Source organism: Purpureocillium lilacinum, assembly GCF_023168085.1.
Source record: "Purpureocillium lilacinum CBS 284.36 DNA, scaffold_4, whole genome shotgun sequence".
Taxonomy (NCBI): Eukaryota; Fungi; Ascomycota; class Sordariomycetes; order Hypocreales; family Ophiocordycipitaceae; genus Purpureocillium; species Purpureocillium lilacinum.
Window position 1 is genome coordinate 522,310 of NW_027072114.1, and position 17,696 is coordinate 540,005.

At 61.0% G+C, this 17,696-nt stretch overlaps 6 protein-coding genes across 6 annotated transcripts; 2 read left to right on the top strand and 4 right to left on the bottom strand.

Moving 5' to 3' along the window:
* Positions 1 to 89: 89 nt before the first annotated feature.
* Positions 90 to 1,971, bottom strand: PLICBS_005350 (uncharacterized protein; the record flags this gene model as incomplete). Its single annotated transcript, XM_018319026.2, has 5 exons — positions 90 to 205; positions 263 to 545; positions 616 to 803; positions 856 to 1,885; positions 1,942 to 1,971. The coding sequence occupies 5 exons, from the start codon at positions 1,969 to 1,971 to the stop codon at positions 90 to 92; spliced, it is 1,647 nt and encodes a 548-aa protein (XP_018181500.1).
* Positions 1,972 to 3,123: 1,152 nt separating this feature from the next.
* On the bottom strand, positions 3,124 to 4,764 carry PLICBS_005351 (uncharacterized protein; the record flags this gene model as incomplete). The annotated part of the gene is made up of 3 exons (XM_065600701.1): positions 3,124 to 3,131; positions 3,213 to 3,860; positions 3,912 to 4,764. 3 exons carry the CDS (start codon positions 4,762 to 4,764, stop codon positions 3,124 to 3,126), a joined length of 1,509 nt encoding a protein of 502 aa, XP_065456773.1.
* A 2,134-nt stretch (positions 4,765 to 6,898) lies between these two features.
* Positions 6,899 to 11,037, top strand: PLICBS_005352 (uncharacterized protein; the record flags this gene model as incomplete). The annotated part of the gene is made up of 7 exons (XM_065600702.1): positions 6,899 to 7,351; positions 7,402 to 7,437; positions 7,490 to 9,539; positions 9,632 to 10,092; positions 10,254 to 10,558; positions 10,645 to 10,721; positions 10,790 to 11,037. 7 exons carry the CDS (start codon positions 6,899 to 6,901, stop codon positions 11,035 to 11,037), a joined length of 3,630 nt encoding a protein of 1,209 aa, XP_065456774.1.
* A 131-nt stretch (positions 11,038 to 11,168) lies between these two features.
* PLICBS_005353 (uncharacterized protein) lies at positions 11,169 to 13,100 on the bottom strand (the record flags this gene model as incomplete). The annotated part of the gene is made up of 2 exons (XM_018319028.2): positions 11,169 to 11,282; positions 11,331 to 13,100. The coding sequence occupies 2 exons, from the start codon at positions 13,098 to 13,100 to the stop codon at positions 11,169 to 11,171; spliced, it is 1,884 nt and encodes a 627-aa protein (XP_018181502.2).
* A 1,839-nt stretch (positions 13,101 to 14,939) lies between these two features.
* Positions 14,940 to 15,818, bottom strand: PLICBS_005354 (uncharacterized protein; the record flags this gene model as incomplete). Its single annotated transcript, XM_018319029.2, has 1 exon — positions 14,940 to 15,818. The coding sequence occupies one exon, from the start codon at positions 15,816 to 15,818 to the stop codon at positions 14,940 to 14,942; it is 879 nt and encodes a 292-aa protein (XP_018181503.2).
* Positions 15,819 to 16,304: 486 nt separating this feature from the next.
* On the top strand, positions 16,305 to 17,103 carry PLICBS_005355 (uncharacterized protein; the record flags this gene model as incomplete). The annotated part of the gene is made up of 2 exons (XM_018319030.2): positions 16,305 to 16,467; positions 16,541 to 17,103. The coding sequence occupies 2 exons, from the start codon at positions 16,305 to 16,307 to the stop codon at positions 17,101 to 17,103; spliced, it is 726 nt and encodes a 241-aa protein (XP_018181504.1).
* Positions 17,104 to 17,696: the final 593 nt, after the last annotated feature.

A 17,696-nucleotide genomic window follows, 5' to 3' on the forward strand; every position in this document is an offset into this window, starting at 1 on the left:
TGGAAGAGCCAGACTATATAGCATCAATCCGGATAACAACGACTGCATTCCCAGCGCAGACGCATAGACATAGCTGCAGGCGCAAGCATCTACCCCTTCACGACCTCGTCAATGATGCTCATTGCTCCCAGCACCTTTTCATCCTCGTGCGTCGGCCCAACCACCTGAATCGCAACGGGCATGTCCCGGTACATTTTGTTGTCGTCTGCGCCAAAGTCAGCGATGAGAGCTGCAGGAGGTTGCAACATGCAGAAGGACTCACAAAGATTCATATTCTCCCTGTCCAGATCGTTGACCGGCTCGTAGCCGTTGGGATACTCGTCGCTCTCCAGCACGGTGCCAGCGGGCAGCACGCCGCACGGGTAGTCGAGCAGGTTCCACTGCGCGGCGTATCCCCACCACGGCATCACGTCGTGCGGCATGCCGTTGAGGCCCGCCACGGGGCAGATGAGGACGTCGATCGGGCGGCCCGATTCCGTCTCCTTGGCCGTCTCGGCCCACTTGCGGAGGTAGGCGATGCGGTACGCGTCCCGAGCTTTGTTGAACTACGGGAGGTGAGACTGGTCAGCAAGAGTGTATATGTGGCCCAAGGTGGAGGGTGGGCTGGCGGCTTACCTGCCAAACTTCCTGGACCATGCGCCGCTGCACAATGGGGTTGTCCAGCAGTCGCTTTGCCGCGGGGAAGATGGGCTCGTTGCCTGCGAAAAGCGTCTGCTTGATGTCCAACCCACCGTCCGTGAAGTAGAGCGGCAGGAGGATCTCCTCCCATGCCCGCTTGTGGTCAAACGGCTTGAAGGGGACAACTGCAACGTAATCAGCATGCGAAGCATGTCATGGGATGAGTGACAGTCATACCTTCGTGGCCGGCTGCGTCCAGCTTTTTCGCCACGTCTTTGATGACCCTCGTGATGTAGGGGTGTGGCATCACGACCTCGTCCCACAGCATGACGCCGACCGTCAGCTTATGCCCCTTCATGGCCTCGATTTGTGACTGCCAGGGCATCTTGAGCAGCGGCTCCCTGAGCCAGGGCTTTGCGTCTGTGACGACCTGCTGGAAGAGATCGAGGTCCTCGACATTGTGTCCCAGCGGGCCAGTGACTGCGTGGATGGACTCTTGCCCGGTCAGCGTCACCTCCCAGCCGCCCGTGGAGACGCGCTTCGCCGAGGGTTTGAAGCCGTACAGGCCATTGAAGGCGGCAGGGATGCGAATCGACCCGCCAATGTCTGTCCCGACGCCCAGAGGCGACCCGTGCTGGGCCAACAGGGCGCCCTCGCCGCCACTGGAGCCACCAGCGCCGAGTTTCGTGTTCCAGGGGTTCAGCGTGCGGCCGTAGATGTTGTTGACCGTCTCGAGGACCATCATGCACTGCGGGTTGTTCGTCTTGCAGTAGAGGATGGCGCCGGCCTCGCGCAGCGCGGCGGCGAGCGGCGCGTCCTCGCCCCGGGGTGTGCTCTTCTCCGCGTAGGCGACGTACCCGGACGTGGTGTGGTGGCCCTTGACGTTGATGTGGTCCTTGACGGAGATGGGCACGCCGTGCAGCGGGCCGACGGGCTTGCCCTTGTTGGCGATGAGCAGGTCGTCGAGCTGGCGCGCGCGGTCCATGGCCTCGGCGAAGAAGATTTCCGTCAGGCAGTTGGTCAGCTGCTGGGCGACGGCGGCCTGGTGGCAGAAGGCCTCGGTGACCTGCAGGCAGGAGAAGGCGCCGGTGCGGATGGCCTGCGCGAGGGCGCCGGCCCCGAGGGAGGTGATTTGCAGCTCATGGTGGGAGAGGAGGCGCGGGAGGAGGTCGAGCGGCCGGGTGGTTGAGCGTTGCGTCTCCTCGAGCTTCTTGGGCGGGATCACCCACCGGGGGGGTATGGCGGCGGCGCGGTTCTTTTGGAAGCGCTGGTGATGCTTGTAAGCTGTCGTGGTCTAGGGAAAGGGAGAGGATGAGGACCAACCTCTGCCACAGTCTGCCACGAGACCTCCATGGTGGTGGTCGAATTTGGTCTTCTTGCCTTGCGTCTCAACGTTCACTAAGCGTTGAAGAAGTACAGCAGAGCCAGCGGTGCAACACCCGAGTGAGTCAAGACAGAGAGGCAGAGCGACCCAAGAGGCACACTGAGACACGCAAGGTATTACTCTCGGCACAGCTCACTGCGACGCCAAGTTGAGATTTGCGCTTTTGGGCACTCGCCGTCACGGTCGTCTCGACACTCAACACCGGCACAGCGCGTTTTCACATTGCCAAGACGAAAGAGCTGGAAAGCGACCGCTACAAATACCCACAAGACGTCATGACGGGAGGCCCTCGCTCCGCCCAGCCAGTGGAGTCCGGAAACTGAGTGAGTGAGGGTACCGCTGTCCAGCCCAGGCCTTCCGGCGGCGGCGGTGGAGCAGCAGCGGCGGCGGTTGGATGATGGATCCCATTGATCCAGTTCGCAAGCCCGTCAGCCAGCCAGCCAGCCAGCCCATCCATCCCGCTTCGCTCCCCGTGAGGACGTTTTGGTTGAAACTGCGGGGAACTCCGACGTTGGGGCTGGCTGGGGCCTGGGGAGAGGGGACTCCATGTCTGTGGCAGATGCCTGGCGCCAGTAGCTCCGGCGCTCCGGCTAATCGCGCGACGTCAGGTGAGCCGGTTGAGCTACGTACGAGTATGCGGGTGTGGTCGCGCGACTTGCGTGAGCTAGGCATCACTATAGCGCCGAGAGCGGGGCGGCTGCTGCGAATGATGGCAGTTCTTCAATGTGCTTCTGTTTTCTCGTCGTGCCTCCCACGATGCTTTCGGCCAGGCGCTAAGGCTCTTGTTGCGAACAGTTCTCCGCGATGTTCCGCGCGAGGGGATGAAGCAAATAGCTTGGCAATGGAAGAGTTCAGGCCAACGGCAGTTCGCATGAAAAAACAGAACTCCACAGTCCCCCACGAGGCCTCCAGCCTCACCCTGCATCAAGTTGACCCAGGTATATATGTTCCTCCTGCAGCTGTGTAGATCTGTTGACTCGCCGTCAGTACCTTTTTCACTTGCACAACATGAACCATCTCTCCATCGCCGTACATTCTGATTCAATTTCTGAGTGGCTGCCACAGTCGAAACTGTCCCTTAAGAGCTTCAATCTCTTGGAGAGGACACAGTCTACATCTGATTATAGCCCTATCCCTCTGTGGATTCTTCCCCACGATTTAAAAGAGGGTCCACGGTTTTGGATGGAAACACGGAATTCCCCCGGTATACCATCGAGCCGTTCGTCCGAAAAGGCCACTGGAAGCACCCAAGTCGTAACCGAGTTCATGGGTATGTTTCCGCTCCATTTCTGTCCAGAAGTGGTATTCAAAAAGACGTATATGTCGTTGCCAAAAGTATTCTTAATCACAACAGTCCGTGAACCATCCGGCGTCTCTGAGGCGACAGCGCTGATGCCAGCACCGCTTTCATGAACGTAGGTACCGTTGTCATGAAGAACAGTGGACCCAGGAGGCATAAATTTGCTGAATTGTGCCATCATGTAGTATGCCGTCTGGAACGTGTATGTACCATTGTCGTTGATGGTGACAAGGCCAGTACACGAGTGGCAAGCGTCGTTGCTAGGCAGGTACGGACCGTCCGTGCTATTTGCGCCCAGAGGCCACGAGATGACACCAGAGCCCCAGTTCCGCAGGGGCCCCATAGTGAAGTCTGCCGCTTGGTGCCAGGTGGTGTTTCTGGATGGCGTCCAGCATTCGGTCATGTATTGATCCACAGTCCTGTTCATCTCCCTGTACCGCTGATAGAAGTGCTTCATAGTCTTCCATTTGTGTTGAACGTCAGCATAACAGTGCCATGCTACAGTGTTAACGGATCGCCCGACGAGATCGAGCACAGTCTGAGGAAACCTCGGATGATCTATGCGGTTCTGTGAGACTGGAGGTATGTCGTCGCGTAAAATGCACATACCGGTGTTGTGATCGTAGGCCCAGATCTGTGTGGTTATGTTCTCTTCTCTAAAGGCAGGAAGAATGTATGATGCGATGAGGACGGCCTGCTCCTCGGCAATCATATCCATGGTGGGAAAGCCTGCCTTGTTATTCATCGGCTCGTTCTGAATGGTAATGGCGTAAATCGGAACGCCCCGTTCCTGGAACGTCTGGATGTACTTGACAAAGTACTGCGCAAAGGCACTGGAGTAATTAGGGCTGCCGGGGCCGTGAAAAATGTCCCACAGGTTGTTCGTTGCGGTATTCCCGTCAATGAGTTTACCGTTTTGCTTCATCCAACCCGGTGCACTCCACGACGATCCAATGACCTTCAAATCCGGCTGCCGATCTTTCATGTGTTTCAGCAAGACTGTCATGTTCCTTCCTTGCTTATGGAGACCGAAGTGAGTGAGGTTTGGGTCGGGTTGCCCCATGCTATCGTCGTATGTATATGGGGGGTATGCCGACAGGTCAGAGGCTCCGATAGTGTGACGCATGAGACTGAATCCAGCACCATCAGATGTCATCAACGTATCAAGCAGAGAGTCCAAGGCGTCGTTGGGCAGCGTATTGAAGGTAGTAACGGTCGCATCAGTTACAGCAGCGCCGAAACCTGTAATCTTTTGTTTGTAGCCGCCGTTCCCGGCATCGTCAATAGTCAGATTCCATGTCTCAGGCCCAGGGTTGCCGTCGCCGAGGACTGGCGGCGGCACAGGCGATAGTTTCAGGCTGCCATTTGAGTTGGAGGCAAATGCCGTTGCGCCATCATCGGACGGAAAGGCAACACCAAGGGCTGCGCGGCCTGCAAGGGAGGCAACAATTGAGACGTGCATTTTGAAAGTTGTAGTTCGGCAGAGTGCTAAGCCTACGCTACACCTGGAATTTTAGACCCTCTGTCCTGGCTATGGGCTTCCTAAATAGCTCGCATCCAGTAACTATGTAAGACCCTCGGGGCCACCCCAGAGAGCTTATTACTTGGTTGAGGAACTGGGCGTTGGTGTTGGAATGTAATGGGAAGTTTCCCGCGCCGAATTTTACGCTTACATGTAGTCTGCTAGTTACATGTAGCGGAGGAGCTGGAATGAACATTGAAGGTAGGGCCGAACAGTGTAGAACGCCACTGGGGATTGTAGTGTCCCTTTTTATATGCTGCGAACTATATACCTAGTGTGCTATAGAAAACTCCAGTCCAGGCAAAACTTCAGATCTACGGTACTAGCTATGTAGGACCCAGCACACACGCGGCGCAGTATGGTCTGCCTCCTGGGATCAAAAAGGAGGTAGTGTATTGATAGACGGTTCGTGTAGAGTTACTAAAATAGTAATTGAGTCGCATGCCTCTCAAGTCGTTCGCGGACCAAGACGGACCATCCAGCTAGCACGCCGAGGCGGTATCTGGAACCTTTCGCTCTATCGCATGAAGCTGAGACGAGCCGTTGGCCGTATGACACTGAGGCGACTGACTTCATACTGCGGCCGTAGCGTTCAAGCAATCCGGAGGCAAGTCCCCAGCATGATCATCTAGATTTTGCCCATAGTTTAGCGCCACACTGCCTGCTAATAAACGGACCCTGCGTCAGCTCTGTACGGCTGGGGACAGGTAGACGTGACGCATGGTGACGGCAATCGGAGGGAACGGTCGCGTGCTCCAGTACTGTGTCAGCGAGAGGAGCCCTACCGGAGCCAAATCCGCAACTTCCATAGAGTCGACGGGGACTTGTTTGACGCGAGGGGCTCCCCGCTGTCGAATTCCTTTTCTGTCACGCAAAAGCGCGATGCATGGCGCTCCGGACGGGCGGATGAAATGGCGCGAACGTGTTCACGGGGCCCCTCGCTTCAGCAGGCCTAGCGCTGGAAATAAGCTTGAACGCGCGCGCAGTGGTGTCGCCCTCGTCGATGGTCTCCAAAGAACCCCTCGCCTGGCCTGGCCTGGCGCGGAGGGCCATGGCGAAGTGGGAACATGCGTTGAAAACGGCTGGACCCTGCCGAGACGGCCCCATCAGTCTGGTTGTCCGCCGTCTCTCAGAATCCCAGCAGACGCGGGGTAATACCAATGCAGTGGGCAGCACGAGGGAGCAGGTCGATGCCGTGTGACTTTGACACGGGAACGGGCTGCTGCGTGGCACATCGCCAAGCCCTCGCCACTGTGTCACGTCGTCGAGGTCCAGGATTCCTCGTCTGCAAAGTACAGAGTACAAAGGCACCAAAGCACAAGCAAGGAGCGTCTGGGACCGTGTTTGCCTCGTCTGGGGCTTGCGGCGGCCGTGCGGCGGCCGAATCCGTCAAGCTGCAAGAACGCTGCAGCAATCAATTGAAGCCCGTCCGTCTGTCGTCGTCGTCGTCGTCGTAGACATCTCCCCGCCGGGGTCATCTCTACGACTGGACATTGTGAAGGCCTAGCATCCCCGGCTTGTGTGCTGCGAGTACTCTACAGTGCGAAGACGGCTTTCGCTTCGCATCAATGCGTGCGGCACGGACGCTCGCAAATTGAAGCTCGATCGGCAATCGCGAGAGCATCATTGCACTTCCCCACCAACATCGTAGAGATGCCCCCTTTTGGGCCGATTCTCAATCTCGCCCTCTTGTACATGCCCATGCGCGTAGCGCGTGCACATTTCGTCGTCGCGACTCAATTGGGCATTCGTTTCCTCACTCATGGAACTGACTCTCTCCTCCGCGAGCTCTTGTCGCTACTATGCGAGGCCCATTCCTATCTCGCGCTCGGTCCGGCGGCAAGGGACGTACTGATAACCTTTCGACGACCCGCGTCTAAACGTCCACGACGGATTTTCATGATCGCTCGGGGAGAAGCCCGTATAGTGCAAAGGCGTACGGCTGCTGCTGTGCCTTGGCATTGAGACTGATTTACTTCTCTCCAATGTTTCCGGCTGTTCCACTGCGTCCCGGCTTCTCTTTGTCCCTTTACATCCTCGACGACTGCCCATTCACGACCTGACGTTGCGCGCCATGGCCAAGGAGTCGGGTAGGCGCCTCCTCATCGCCAACCGCGGTGAGATTGCAAACCGCATCCTCAAAACATCCAAGCGGCTGGGCTACTACTCCATCTCGATATACACGCCGCACGATGTATCCAGCCCGCACGTCACTGACGCGGACCTGGCGCTGCCGGTCTCATCCTACACCAACATCGATGAGATCATCGCCCTGGTCCAGAAGCACCGCGTTCAGTATGTGATTCCTGGCTACGGCTTTCTCTCCGAGAATGAGCGGTTTGCAGCTGCTATCGAGGAAGCCGGGGCGGTGTTTGTAGGGCCGGAGCCGCGGCACATTGCGACGTTTGGTATCAAGGACCGGGCGAGGGACTTGGCCGCGAGCATCGGGGTCCCGACATGCCCAGGATCAGGGATATTGGCGTCGGAGGAGGAGGCTGTGCTGGCCGCCGCACGCATCGGCTATCCAGTGAGTTGAGATTCCTTCAGCGGTTGAGCCCGATGCTAATAATGTGTCAGGTCATGCTCAAGGCAACAGCTGGAGGAGGCGGCATGGTGAGTCCATCAGCATGTTTGGGGACATGCAGATTTGCGCTGATGTACCCAGGGCCTTCAAATCTGCCACGACGAGCTGCAAGTCCGCTCCTCCTTCACCAGCGTCGTCAGCCGCGGAACAGCGCTCTTCTCCAACCCCGGCGTCTTCCTGGAGCGCTACTACCCCGTGTCGCGGCACATCGAGGTCCAAGTCTTTGGCGACGGGCGCGGCGACTGCGTCGTGTTTGGCGAGCGCGAGTGCTCCATCCAGCGGCGGCACCAAAAGGTCATTGAGGAGTCTCCAAGCCCCTTTGTCGAGGCGCGGCCGCAGCTGCGCAAGCGCCTGCTCGAGGTCTCGGAGCTGCTCGGCCGCACCATCAGCTACCGCTCTGCGGGCACCATCGAGTACCTCGTCGACGACGAGACGGCAGAGTTCTTCTTCCTGGAGATGAATACGCGCTTGCAGGTCGAGCATGGCATTACCGAGCTGCGGTTCGGGATAGACCTCGTCGAGCTGATGCTCAGGCAGGCCGAGGCGCCGCTGGAGCTCGGCGACTTTCGGTGCATGGTTCCATCTGGGCATGCCATCGAGGCGCGCGTGTATGCAGAGAACCCTACCCGGAACTACATGCCCAGCCCTGGACAGCTGCAGCACGTCAAGTTTGTGAGCGCACCATCCGTCCGGATCGACAGCTGGGTGCGCACAGGGACAAACGTCTCGCTCGCCTACGACCCCTTGATCGCGAAGATGATGGGCCACGGCAAGAGTCGAGCGGCGGCGACGGCGGCGCTGCTGCATGCACTCCAGGATAGCGAGATTCAAGGCATCGTGACCAACGCAGACTTTCTAGTCAAGATTCTCAGCTCAAGGCCGTTTGAGCAGGGGCAGACTACGACCAACTTCCTCACCACTTTCCAGTACACCCCGCAGGTGATGGAGTTTATCTCTCCGGGCAGCTACACCACCATTCAGGACATCCCCGGCCGAGTTGGCGTTGGGTTTGGTATCCCAGAGGCAGGCCCCATGGATCCTTTGCATGCCCAACTCGCCAACTGCATCGTCGGAAATGACAGTGGATGTGAGCTGCTCGAGGCCACCTTTACCGGCCCAAAGATCAAGTTTCATCAAAGAACCATCTTCGCACTGGCCGGAGCGGCGGTGGACGTCCGGCTGGACGGCGAACCAGTGCCCATGTACACGCGTGTCGAAGCCCCAGCGGGCTCGGTCTTGGAGATGGGCGCCATCACAGGTGGGTGCCGCACATATATCGCGGTAAAAGGGGGTTTCCCTGAGGTTCCCGAGTATCTTGGATCAAAGGCGACAAGCCCCGTCGTCGAGATTGGTGGACTCCAAGGCCGTCAGCTCGTCGCGGGCGACATGCTCGGCATTGCCGACCCAGGCGTCTTTGAACCCTTTCAGCTTCCCGAGTCCCTGGTTCCCGCCTGGGACCCGTCCGTGGTGTACTGCCTCTCCGGCCCTCACGACTCGCCAGACATCATGACCCCGGAAGACGTCGACGCCATTTACACGAGCGAATGGACCGTCTCGCACCAAGCCTCGCGCATCGGCGTGCGTCTCCACGGCCCGCAACCTCAATGGGCGCGTAAGACAGGAGGAGAGGGCGGCTCCCATCCCAGCAACTACCTCGACTACCCGTACTCGATGGGCGCGCTGAACTGGACCGGCGACTCGGCCGTCATCTTCCCCGCCGACGCCCCCTCGCTGGGAGGCTTCGTCACCTCACACGTGGTCCCGCGCGCGGAGCTCTTCAAGGTCGGCCAGCTGAAGCCGGGGGATAGGTTTCGATTTGCCCCGATACGCATCGAGTCAGCCATGGAGCTTCGGAAACGGCAGGCAGAGTTCATCGGCGAGGTGTCTGCTGCCCTCGTGTCCGGCGGCGGCGGCGGCTCAGCGCTCGACGTCACCCCCCTGAACCTGACGGTGCCGTGCTGCGACGAGGCAACGCGCCAGTCAACCGCCATCATCGGCACGTACGAGGAGGCCACGATCAGACAGGCCGGCGACTCGTACGTTTTGGTGGAGCTCCTCCAGTCGCTGCAGCTCGACGTCCGGTGCCGAGTCCAGGCCGTGACGGCGGCACTTGACCGAGCCGCGATCAAGGGTGTGCGCCTCACCACACCCATCGGATGCAGTAGAGTTTCCCCCGTATCTGTCCCCTCGCGTCGCGAGAGCCCACGGCTAACGGCCTCCGAGGCCTCCTGGTCGAGTACGACGGCTGCGCGATCCCGCAGGCCGACCTCGTAGACGCCGTCAAGGCCGTGCTCGCCGCCGAGCTGGGTTCCGGCGCGGCGGCGGCGGCGTCGCGCAAGCTCGCGAGCCGCCACATACGCCTGCCCATGGTCTTTGACGACAAGGTCAACCGGGACGCCATCGAGAGGTACATGGCCACGCAGCGGCCGTACGCGACGTACCTGCCCGACCCGGTCGAGTTCATCGCGCGGTCCAACGGGCTGGCCTCGAAGCGCGACATCCTCGATAAGCTGCTCAGCACGCGCATCCTCGTCGTCGGCGTCGGCTTCTGGAGCGGCACACCCATCGGCATCCCGCTCGACCCGCGGGCGCGCCTCGTCGTGCCCAAGTTTAATCCCTCGCGCACGTTTTCTCCCGCCGGCGGCCTCGGCATCGGCGGGTGCTTCTTCTCGTGCGACCCCGTCGTAAGCGCGCGCCCCCTCGCCGTTGCTCCCTCCCTTCCCTTCCCGCCCTCTCTCACTCACTCCCTCCCTCCCTAGCCCCCTTGTTTGGGGCTCTCTTCTCACTTGGCAGCTGCGCATCAGCTGACGCCCAGGGCGCTCGTTCGCCCGCTCGCAAAATCTAGGACGCCCCAGGCGGCTACGTCAACTTTGGGCGCACACTCCCCGGGTGGGACAAGTTCTGCGTCAACGGCGTCTTCGGCGACCGGCCCTGGCTGTTTGACAACTTTGACCAGCTGAGCTTCTACGCCGTCGACGAGGACGAGTTTGAGCGCATCTACAGCCGCTTCCAGGCCGGCCGGTTTGACTTTGAGATTGAGCCCGCCGAGTTCGACGTGGACGCGTACGCGCGCTTCTGCGAAAGCGTCTCCGAGGAGGCCGCGGAGTTTAGGGCCCGCCAGGAGGCGGCCACGGCGAGAGAGGTCGAGAGGTAAGTTGCGCGTGCCCGCTGGCGCAAAGAGCGTCGGCGTTGTTCCGAGCAATCGGCCACGGTGCTGATGCGTGAGATGCATGCAGGGAAAAGGTGCTGTGGGCGCAGTGGCAGGAGGAGCAAAAGGTCGAGAAAGATCCGTTGCCGTCGCTAGACGACATAGGTATGTGTCTCTGACTCCTTGGCCGCGAACGTGGCGCATCCCAACGTCAGCTAAATGATTTTTGCCAGATGACTCTCTCAAGATACAGTCCGGCATGCATGCCAGCATCTACAAGATGCATGCCAAGAAAGCCGGCACAATCAAAGAAGGCGACGTGCTGGTCGTACTTGAAGCCATGAAGATGGAGGTCAACGTCGTAGCAACCGAGGCGCAAGTCGGATTGACCGTCGACAGCATCGTATGCGCACCGGGCGACCTCGTCAAGCCCGGCGACACCATGATTGTCCTATCACGGGCGCAAAACGGATCGGCATAGTCTAAATAGATGCAAACGCACCGAATGGTCTATTAACACTATAAAGCCTCTGCTGCAAACGCTGTCTGGTATCATGTCTGGTCTTCCCGTCACCGTTGCCTTCTGCTCTGCGCCGTTCACGCCAACTCCCGTCAAGGAACCAGGTTGGAGGCAAGCATGGCCTCAAACTCGTCATAGTCGACTCCTCCATAGAGCTTCATGTGCTCCCAAGAGTACTCCAGCGTGTCCAGTACCCTGTACACGTTCTGCAACTCGTCAGCTATAGCTTCTGGAGGATGAGCGTATGTTCATACCTTGAATCCAAAATTCCTCATTCCCATTAGCCGCTCGCGCAGGCGGTTCTGCTGCTCCGGGTCCACCGTGGCAATGCCCGCCGTTAGCAACGCCCAGAGGTTGGCGAGCTGGGTGATGCCGCTGGAGAAATTAAAGGTGAGCGTAAACATGCGGTCGACGGCCTGCTTGATGACAGGGTCAAACGCTGCGCTCCCAACCCGTCTCGTAACGGTTCGCTCAAGGTAGACGGTGGCGCCCAGGGCGTAGCCCAAGACGCAAGCCGCCGCCGTTAGCGTCTCTGCCTCTTCAGGCGAGGCGTCGGCTGGCATCTCGTTCAGGCCCTCCAGCCGCAGGTAGACGTCAGGGGCGCTTTCGTGCCAGTTGCGGATTCTGTACTGGATGTCGCTGTGCATGAGCTCTTTCTGGCGGTCGTCTATCCCGTCGCGAATCATGCCAGAGAAGCGACAAATCTCGAGCTGGATGGACATGAGCCTCGACCACGAGTTTCGCAGCTGGGCCATTGTGCGGTCCGCGGGCTGGCGGCTCGTCGCGAAGCTCGGGACGCCCAGGTTGTACTCCCATCCGCCTCCCAGCGTCTCCCAGTAGTTACCTGCGATCAGGGGCGCCTCGCCAGTGGCGCAGGACGCGGCCAGGTCCAGATACGACATCAGCGAGACGAGGAAGCGGCGCAACGGGAGGGTGTTGGAGACTGCCAGGCCGTCCAAGCTATCGCCGCCGGGCAGCGCAGGGCGCGGGCTGTACATGGATTTGAAGATGTGTCCCGCCCCAGACAGGTGAATCTTCCAGTTGGAGTCGGCCGAGGACATCTTCTCAAACATGCAGAGCAGCAGCGTGGTGGCCAGGAGCTCCAGGTTCGGGGTGGTTTGGCTGGAGGAGACCAGGCTGCGCACCCTCGTGACGACGCTGCCGTACATGTTCATGGCGGCGTTGCGATGGATGGTCCTGTTCTGGGCTTGCGGCAGGCCGGAGAGGTGCATGGCGCCGAGGGCTCTCATCGTGTCCTGCAAGAGGCCCGAGTTGCCGACGAGCGCGGGCAGCATCCGATAGGGGTTGGAGTTGGACGGCGTGTCGTAGATGATGAGGTAGGTGGAGACGGTGTTGAGGAAGTGGTGATAGTACAAGTCGTCGTAGCTGTTGATGTGCGCGGCCGGGTCGGGCGTGGTAACCCTGAAGCAAGACTCGAGGCCCGTAACGGGGCCGGTCGACGGCACAATGCCGGTGGTGAAAATCCGCACGCCCCCGGCGTCGGCGTCCGCAAAGCTGACGATGCTGCCTCCTGCGGGGACGACGCTGCTGGCGGGCACAGACAGGGACAGCTCACCGGCGACGATGCCGTCGACGGCCTTGCCGGACCCTGACGAAGCGCCAGAGCTGGCAGAGGCAGGGCGCTCATCCGGAGCCTCTGCGCCGGCCTCAATCGCGGCGTCTACTGGAAACTGCGTTTGCTGGGGTTGCTGCGACGGGCCCGGGGATTGCTGCTCTGGCTGGACGGCCCTGGCGGGACGGGCGGCCTTGAAGACAAAGCGGCGGTCAAAGTTGCAGGCCAGATGCAGGCGCGTGCAGTTGGAGCACGAGGGGGTGCGCTCGTCGCACTTGACGTGGCGGCGGCGACAGTTGACGCAGCCGGTGAAGACGCGGGGATGCCATTTTCGCTGGCGCGCGGGCGGGTTGGTGGTGGAGGAGGCTGTCGATGTCGACGCCGCCGCAGCTGTCGTCGGAGCGGCGGCCGAGCTCATCGTCGCCTCGGCCGATGGATCGGGCCTGACCATTGCACCGGGTCAGGGTCCGCGTCACTTCATGACGGTGGGCTTTGGGGTTGACGATGTGCTTGGTCGTGTGGGGGGGGGAGGCGGGAGGTTTGCGGTGATGCCGCTGCCAGTGCTGGTGGTGGTGTTGGTGGTGGTGCAGGGGCTGGTGCCAGTGCTGGCTGCTGATGATGGTGATGGCGGGCCTCGTCGCCCGGCGTCCTTTTAATTCCTTGACTGCAGGCAGGCAGACGGCTCAGTCAAAATCGGTCAGGCTGCGCTGCGGCCTGCCGGCGTGTCAAAGACGATGATGAAAAGGGCCTAGAGTCCAGAGTCTAGACTGTGCCTGATAAAGGCGAGCGATGGCGGCGGGGGTCCATGAAAGATATTAAAGTTGGAGGAGGCCCTGGGTCAGCGGGCTCCTCACCCTCCTGGGTGGTCGCCGACGGCGCCGGACAGACGGCACTGCGGGATGGAAGGATGGATGGATGTATGGATGGATGGACGGAAGGCAAAGCTTCAGCGTCGAGGTTAATGGGCGATGATGGATAATGGATGATGGATGGGCGGCGCACCTCTTTCGCTCTGCTCTGCTCTGCTCTGGAGCTCAAGGTTCCGGGTGCAAGACGGGAGGCAATGCAATGGGCGATGAGAGGCTGCTGCCCGGGTCATCAGCTGTTGTGGTGACGCCGGCACACTGGAAAGCAAACCACCTGTTGGGGGGGCCCTCCCGCATGCTACAGTACCCAAGGTACCTGCAGTGGAGGACTGACAAGGCAGCGTCCCGTCCAGTGCCATGCCGAAGCTTACTTGCACAGAGGCAGGCATAGGTTGCTTTGCAGGGCAGGGCTCCAGTGGACTGGCACGGCTCCCAATTGATGGACCCGTCCGCGCCGTCGACGCAACGGAAGCCCTAGCCATGCATGCCCGTGGCCCGCTGCACCTCCCCATAGGTGGCCCAGCACCACGGAAGCCTAGTGATTGCCCGGTGGGCTCCTGCGGGCGGGGGGGGCCCAATGGCGCTCGACACAGGGGTGGGCAGCCAGCCCTGGGACTGGAGCTCCCATTGAGGCTATGGACCGATGCGCCGCCGCTGGGGGGTCCCCGGGGGCCACCATGCCACCTCTTCCACCAACCTGCCCTGACGTGTGTGGGGACGCCCGGCGCACGTTTCAAGCATCATGGAGGGCTGTATGGACGGATATCCCATGTGCGGGCCCCTGGGCCGGACCCCGCAGCCTTTCCATCTTGCTCTCTCACCTTGCGCAGGCTGCCCTAAAACAATGGACCCCCCTCAACCGTCTTCAAGCTCCCCCCCACCCACTCACTCACTGGCCGGGGCAGGCAGGCACTGCACAGCTGAGCTGACGGGCACCTCACTTCATCGAGCTGATGATGGGCAGCAACCAGCCCTCGGTGGCGATCCGGTCTAATATGATATCAGGCCGGCCAGCCTCACAACAAGCCTCACTTCTCTAGCAACTGCCTAGTGACGTTAGTGCGCAGCCATGAGCCATTATCCGCGCAGACGATGATGACCGGACGTCCGCTTGTCCATCTCAATGCGCACAAAGCAAGGCATGCGTGTATTGCGAGGTCCAAAGTAGTACAGGCGTCCAGGGCGAACGGAGCCCCCATCTATAATACCGCAAGCCAGCATCATACAGGCTGTACTCTGGCGCCGGGCCCTACGTTGGATGGATGGACGGATGGATAGATGGCCGCAGGCGCTCGCCCAGTCAACGCTCGCGCAAAGGCGCAGGCTTCCTCGGCCTTTGCTTGGCCCGCAGGGCTCGGCACGGATGCTCTAATCTCGACATTTTTGAGTTGCGGCCCTCTTTTCCAATCTTGCCTTTTCTCTTCTCATCTGCCGCGGACCTTTCCGCCCTTCCAGCGCAGCCTGCCGGCCCATGCGGCGAAGCGTCGCACCTCGTCCTCGGCCAGCAGCCGCTCGACCGTGTAGTAGTCCCTCGCCAGGTCCTCGTGGCCGCGGAAGTGGTGCACGAAGCGGTGGCACGCGCCGCACAGCCAGGCCACGTTCTGCAGGTCCTCGCGGCGGTGCCAGCCGCGCTTGACGGCCTTTTCGTGCACGAAGCGCGGGATCAGGTGGTGGTACGACAGCGGGATCCAGGTGCGTCCGCAGAGCTCGCACGCCTCTGTCCGCGTCGCCTGCGTTGCGGGCGGCGCCGTCGTCACGGACTCGAGGTACGCCATCAGGATGGGGGCAAGGAACGCCTCCGTCGAGGAAGGGAGCGGCGAGTCGGCCGTCGGGTCCGCCGCCACGAGCCCGTACGTGACGAGCGTCTCTGGGATGGGCGGCGCGAGGTCCAGCGCCGAGACGCTCTCCTCGGTCAGCGGCAGCGCGAACTGTGCCTGCAGCGCCTCCGACTCGCGCCAGGATCGGTGGTCTGCCTCCCTCAGGCCCTCTGGGAGGCTGTCGAAGATGCTGCCCGCCAAGTAGTCGATAAAGTCGGCCAGTTCCTCGGCGTCTTGTTGCGGGCCGGCGGCGGTGGTGTCCCGGTCCGCGTCCGGAGACGGCGGGTCCGGGGCCCGGGCCCGGGCATCCCCTGCCTTTGCCGCTCCCTTGCGTGCCCGCGCCGCCGGCCTTGCGCGCCGCCGCTTCTTGGAACCGCCAGCGCTGCCCTGATCAGCTGCCTGCGCGCGCAGCAGCGTCGTCGAGAAGCAGTCGCGAAAGACGGCGTAGTTGGGACTCGGGCTCTCTTCCTCGGGTATCGAGGCCATGACGGCTGGGCGAGGTGCGGGTGGGCGGAAGCTCTGGAAGCTGCTGCTGGGTGACGTGATGGATTAGTTGCGATTGGTGACCCAGTTTGGCTGCCAGTCTAGGGACGGAGCGAGCGTCAATGCGTGTGGGGTTTGCAGATGTGGTGGGCGAGCAATTGGATGGGGACGGTCGCTGTGAATGTGGAATCATGTCGTCGAGGGCGCAATTGACATGCCCATCTCAGCTGCGACCAGATCGCCAAGCTATTTAACTGCCGTCCATCAAGAGCCGCAGAAGAGTGAAGAACCCCGTCGAGCATCTGCGCGACTACAATACGTATTTTTCTGGTCTTGCCATGCTGCTCAGCGCGGGCCAACATCACGACGCCCCAACTTGGAACCCCTGCTGCGACCTACAGTGGCCGAACTGACTCACACCCTGGACCTCACTGGACCCTGCCTGACCGTCAGTGGTGGACCCGGACCCCCCAGCGAGCCCAGCTCACCATGGCACGCACCGCCGTCGCATTCGACCTGTACGGCACCCTGCTGTCCACCGAGTCCATCGCACGACACCTCGCGCGTCTGTATGGAGATGAGAGGGCCAAGGCCATCGCCGCACAGGCGAGGCGGTATCAGCTCGAATACACGTGGCGCATCAACAGCATGGGTGAGTCGCACGCCGGATGCTCACACGAGCAATGACATGCAGTTCTACCTCTGCACTCACTTACACCGACAAGGCGCATATCGCTCATTCAGCGACCTGACGAGGTGGTCATTCCGGCAAGCCACCGCAGAGGCCGGTGTACAGCTCACACCGGAGCAGGAAGAGGAGATCATGGACGCTTACAACGGCCTCGACACCTTTCCCGAGGTCGGCAAGGCGCTCACCACGCTGGCCGAGACGCCTTCCTTAGATCCGTACATCTTTTCCAACGGCACCGTCTCCATGATCACGTCGTCTCTCAAGACGTCCCCGTCGCTGGCGCGCGCGAGCAACGTGCTGCCACCGGCCAAGGTGGTCAGCGTCGACCCCCTCAAGGTCTTCAAGCCGGACCCGCGGACATATCAGCACATGGCCAAGACAGCCGGCTTTGAGGGCCAGCTAGGCAGTGTCTGGCTCGTGAGCTCGAATCCGTTTGATGTCGCGGGGGCGGTGGCGGCAGGACTCAAGGCCGCGTGGGTTGATCGGGCTGGAGGCGGCTGGGTGGACGGGCTGGGCGGCGCCACAGACATCAAGCCCACGGTGATAGTCAAGGGCGTGGATGAGGCGGTCGGCCAGATTCTGCGTCTGTCGGCCTGATGTTGTCCCTGAGCCTGCTGACGTTGGTACGCGGCCAGCTGGCGAGGCCACGAGGCATCGGAGATAGGTTGACGGGTGATGGCCCGAATATCCGTCTCAAGTAAGGTCAACAAAACTGGCTGAGCTGGCCGGCCAGGAAATAAGGCGGACAGGATGGGGACTCAGCTGGGCGGACTCAAGCTCAAGCCCCCAAAATAGGTACGTGTGATGATTAGCTTTCTGACAGAATGGGCAAGCATAGGGAATAAATGGGAATAGGGTGCGATATGTCTTCGACCACGCACCGGATCGCCTGGTGTGGCACGAGTTTGGAACGCGGGCCAGCCACATGCGGCACACCCACCGCACCAGGGCTGAAGCGACGGGCCGGTATCGTGGAGGGCCTCAACGCCGATTCACCATCGGCACGTCACATCACACGCGGCCGTGTCGCCCACGATGTTTACCCCGCCATTCAACCAAGGTTTGCCTTGGCCTGGGCTCCCCCGATTGCGGCACAGGTGAGCTCGCGGCCTGCCCACCTTGGCTTACACGGGTCGATCGCTGGCCGGGGGTGATCGTGACCCGGCAGTGGAGGCTGTGCTGCCCATCGT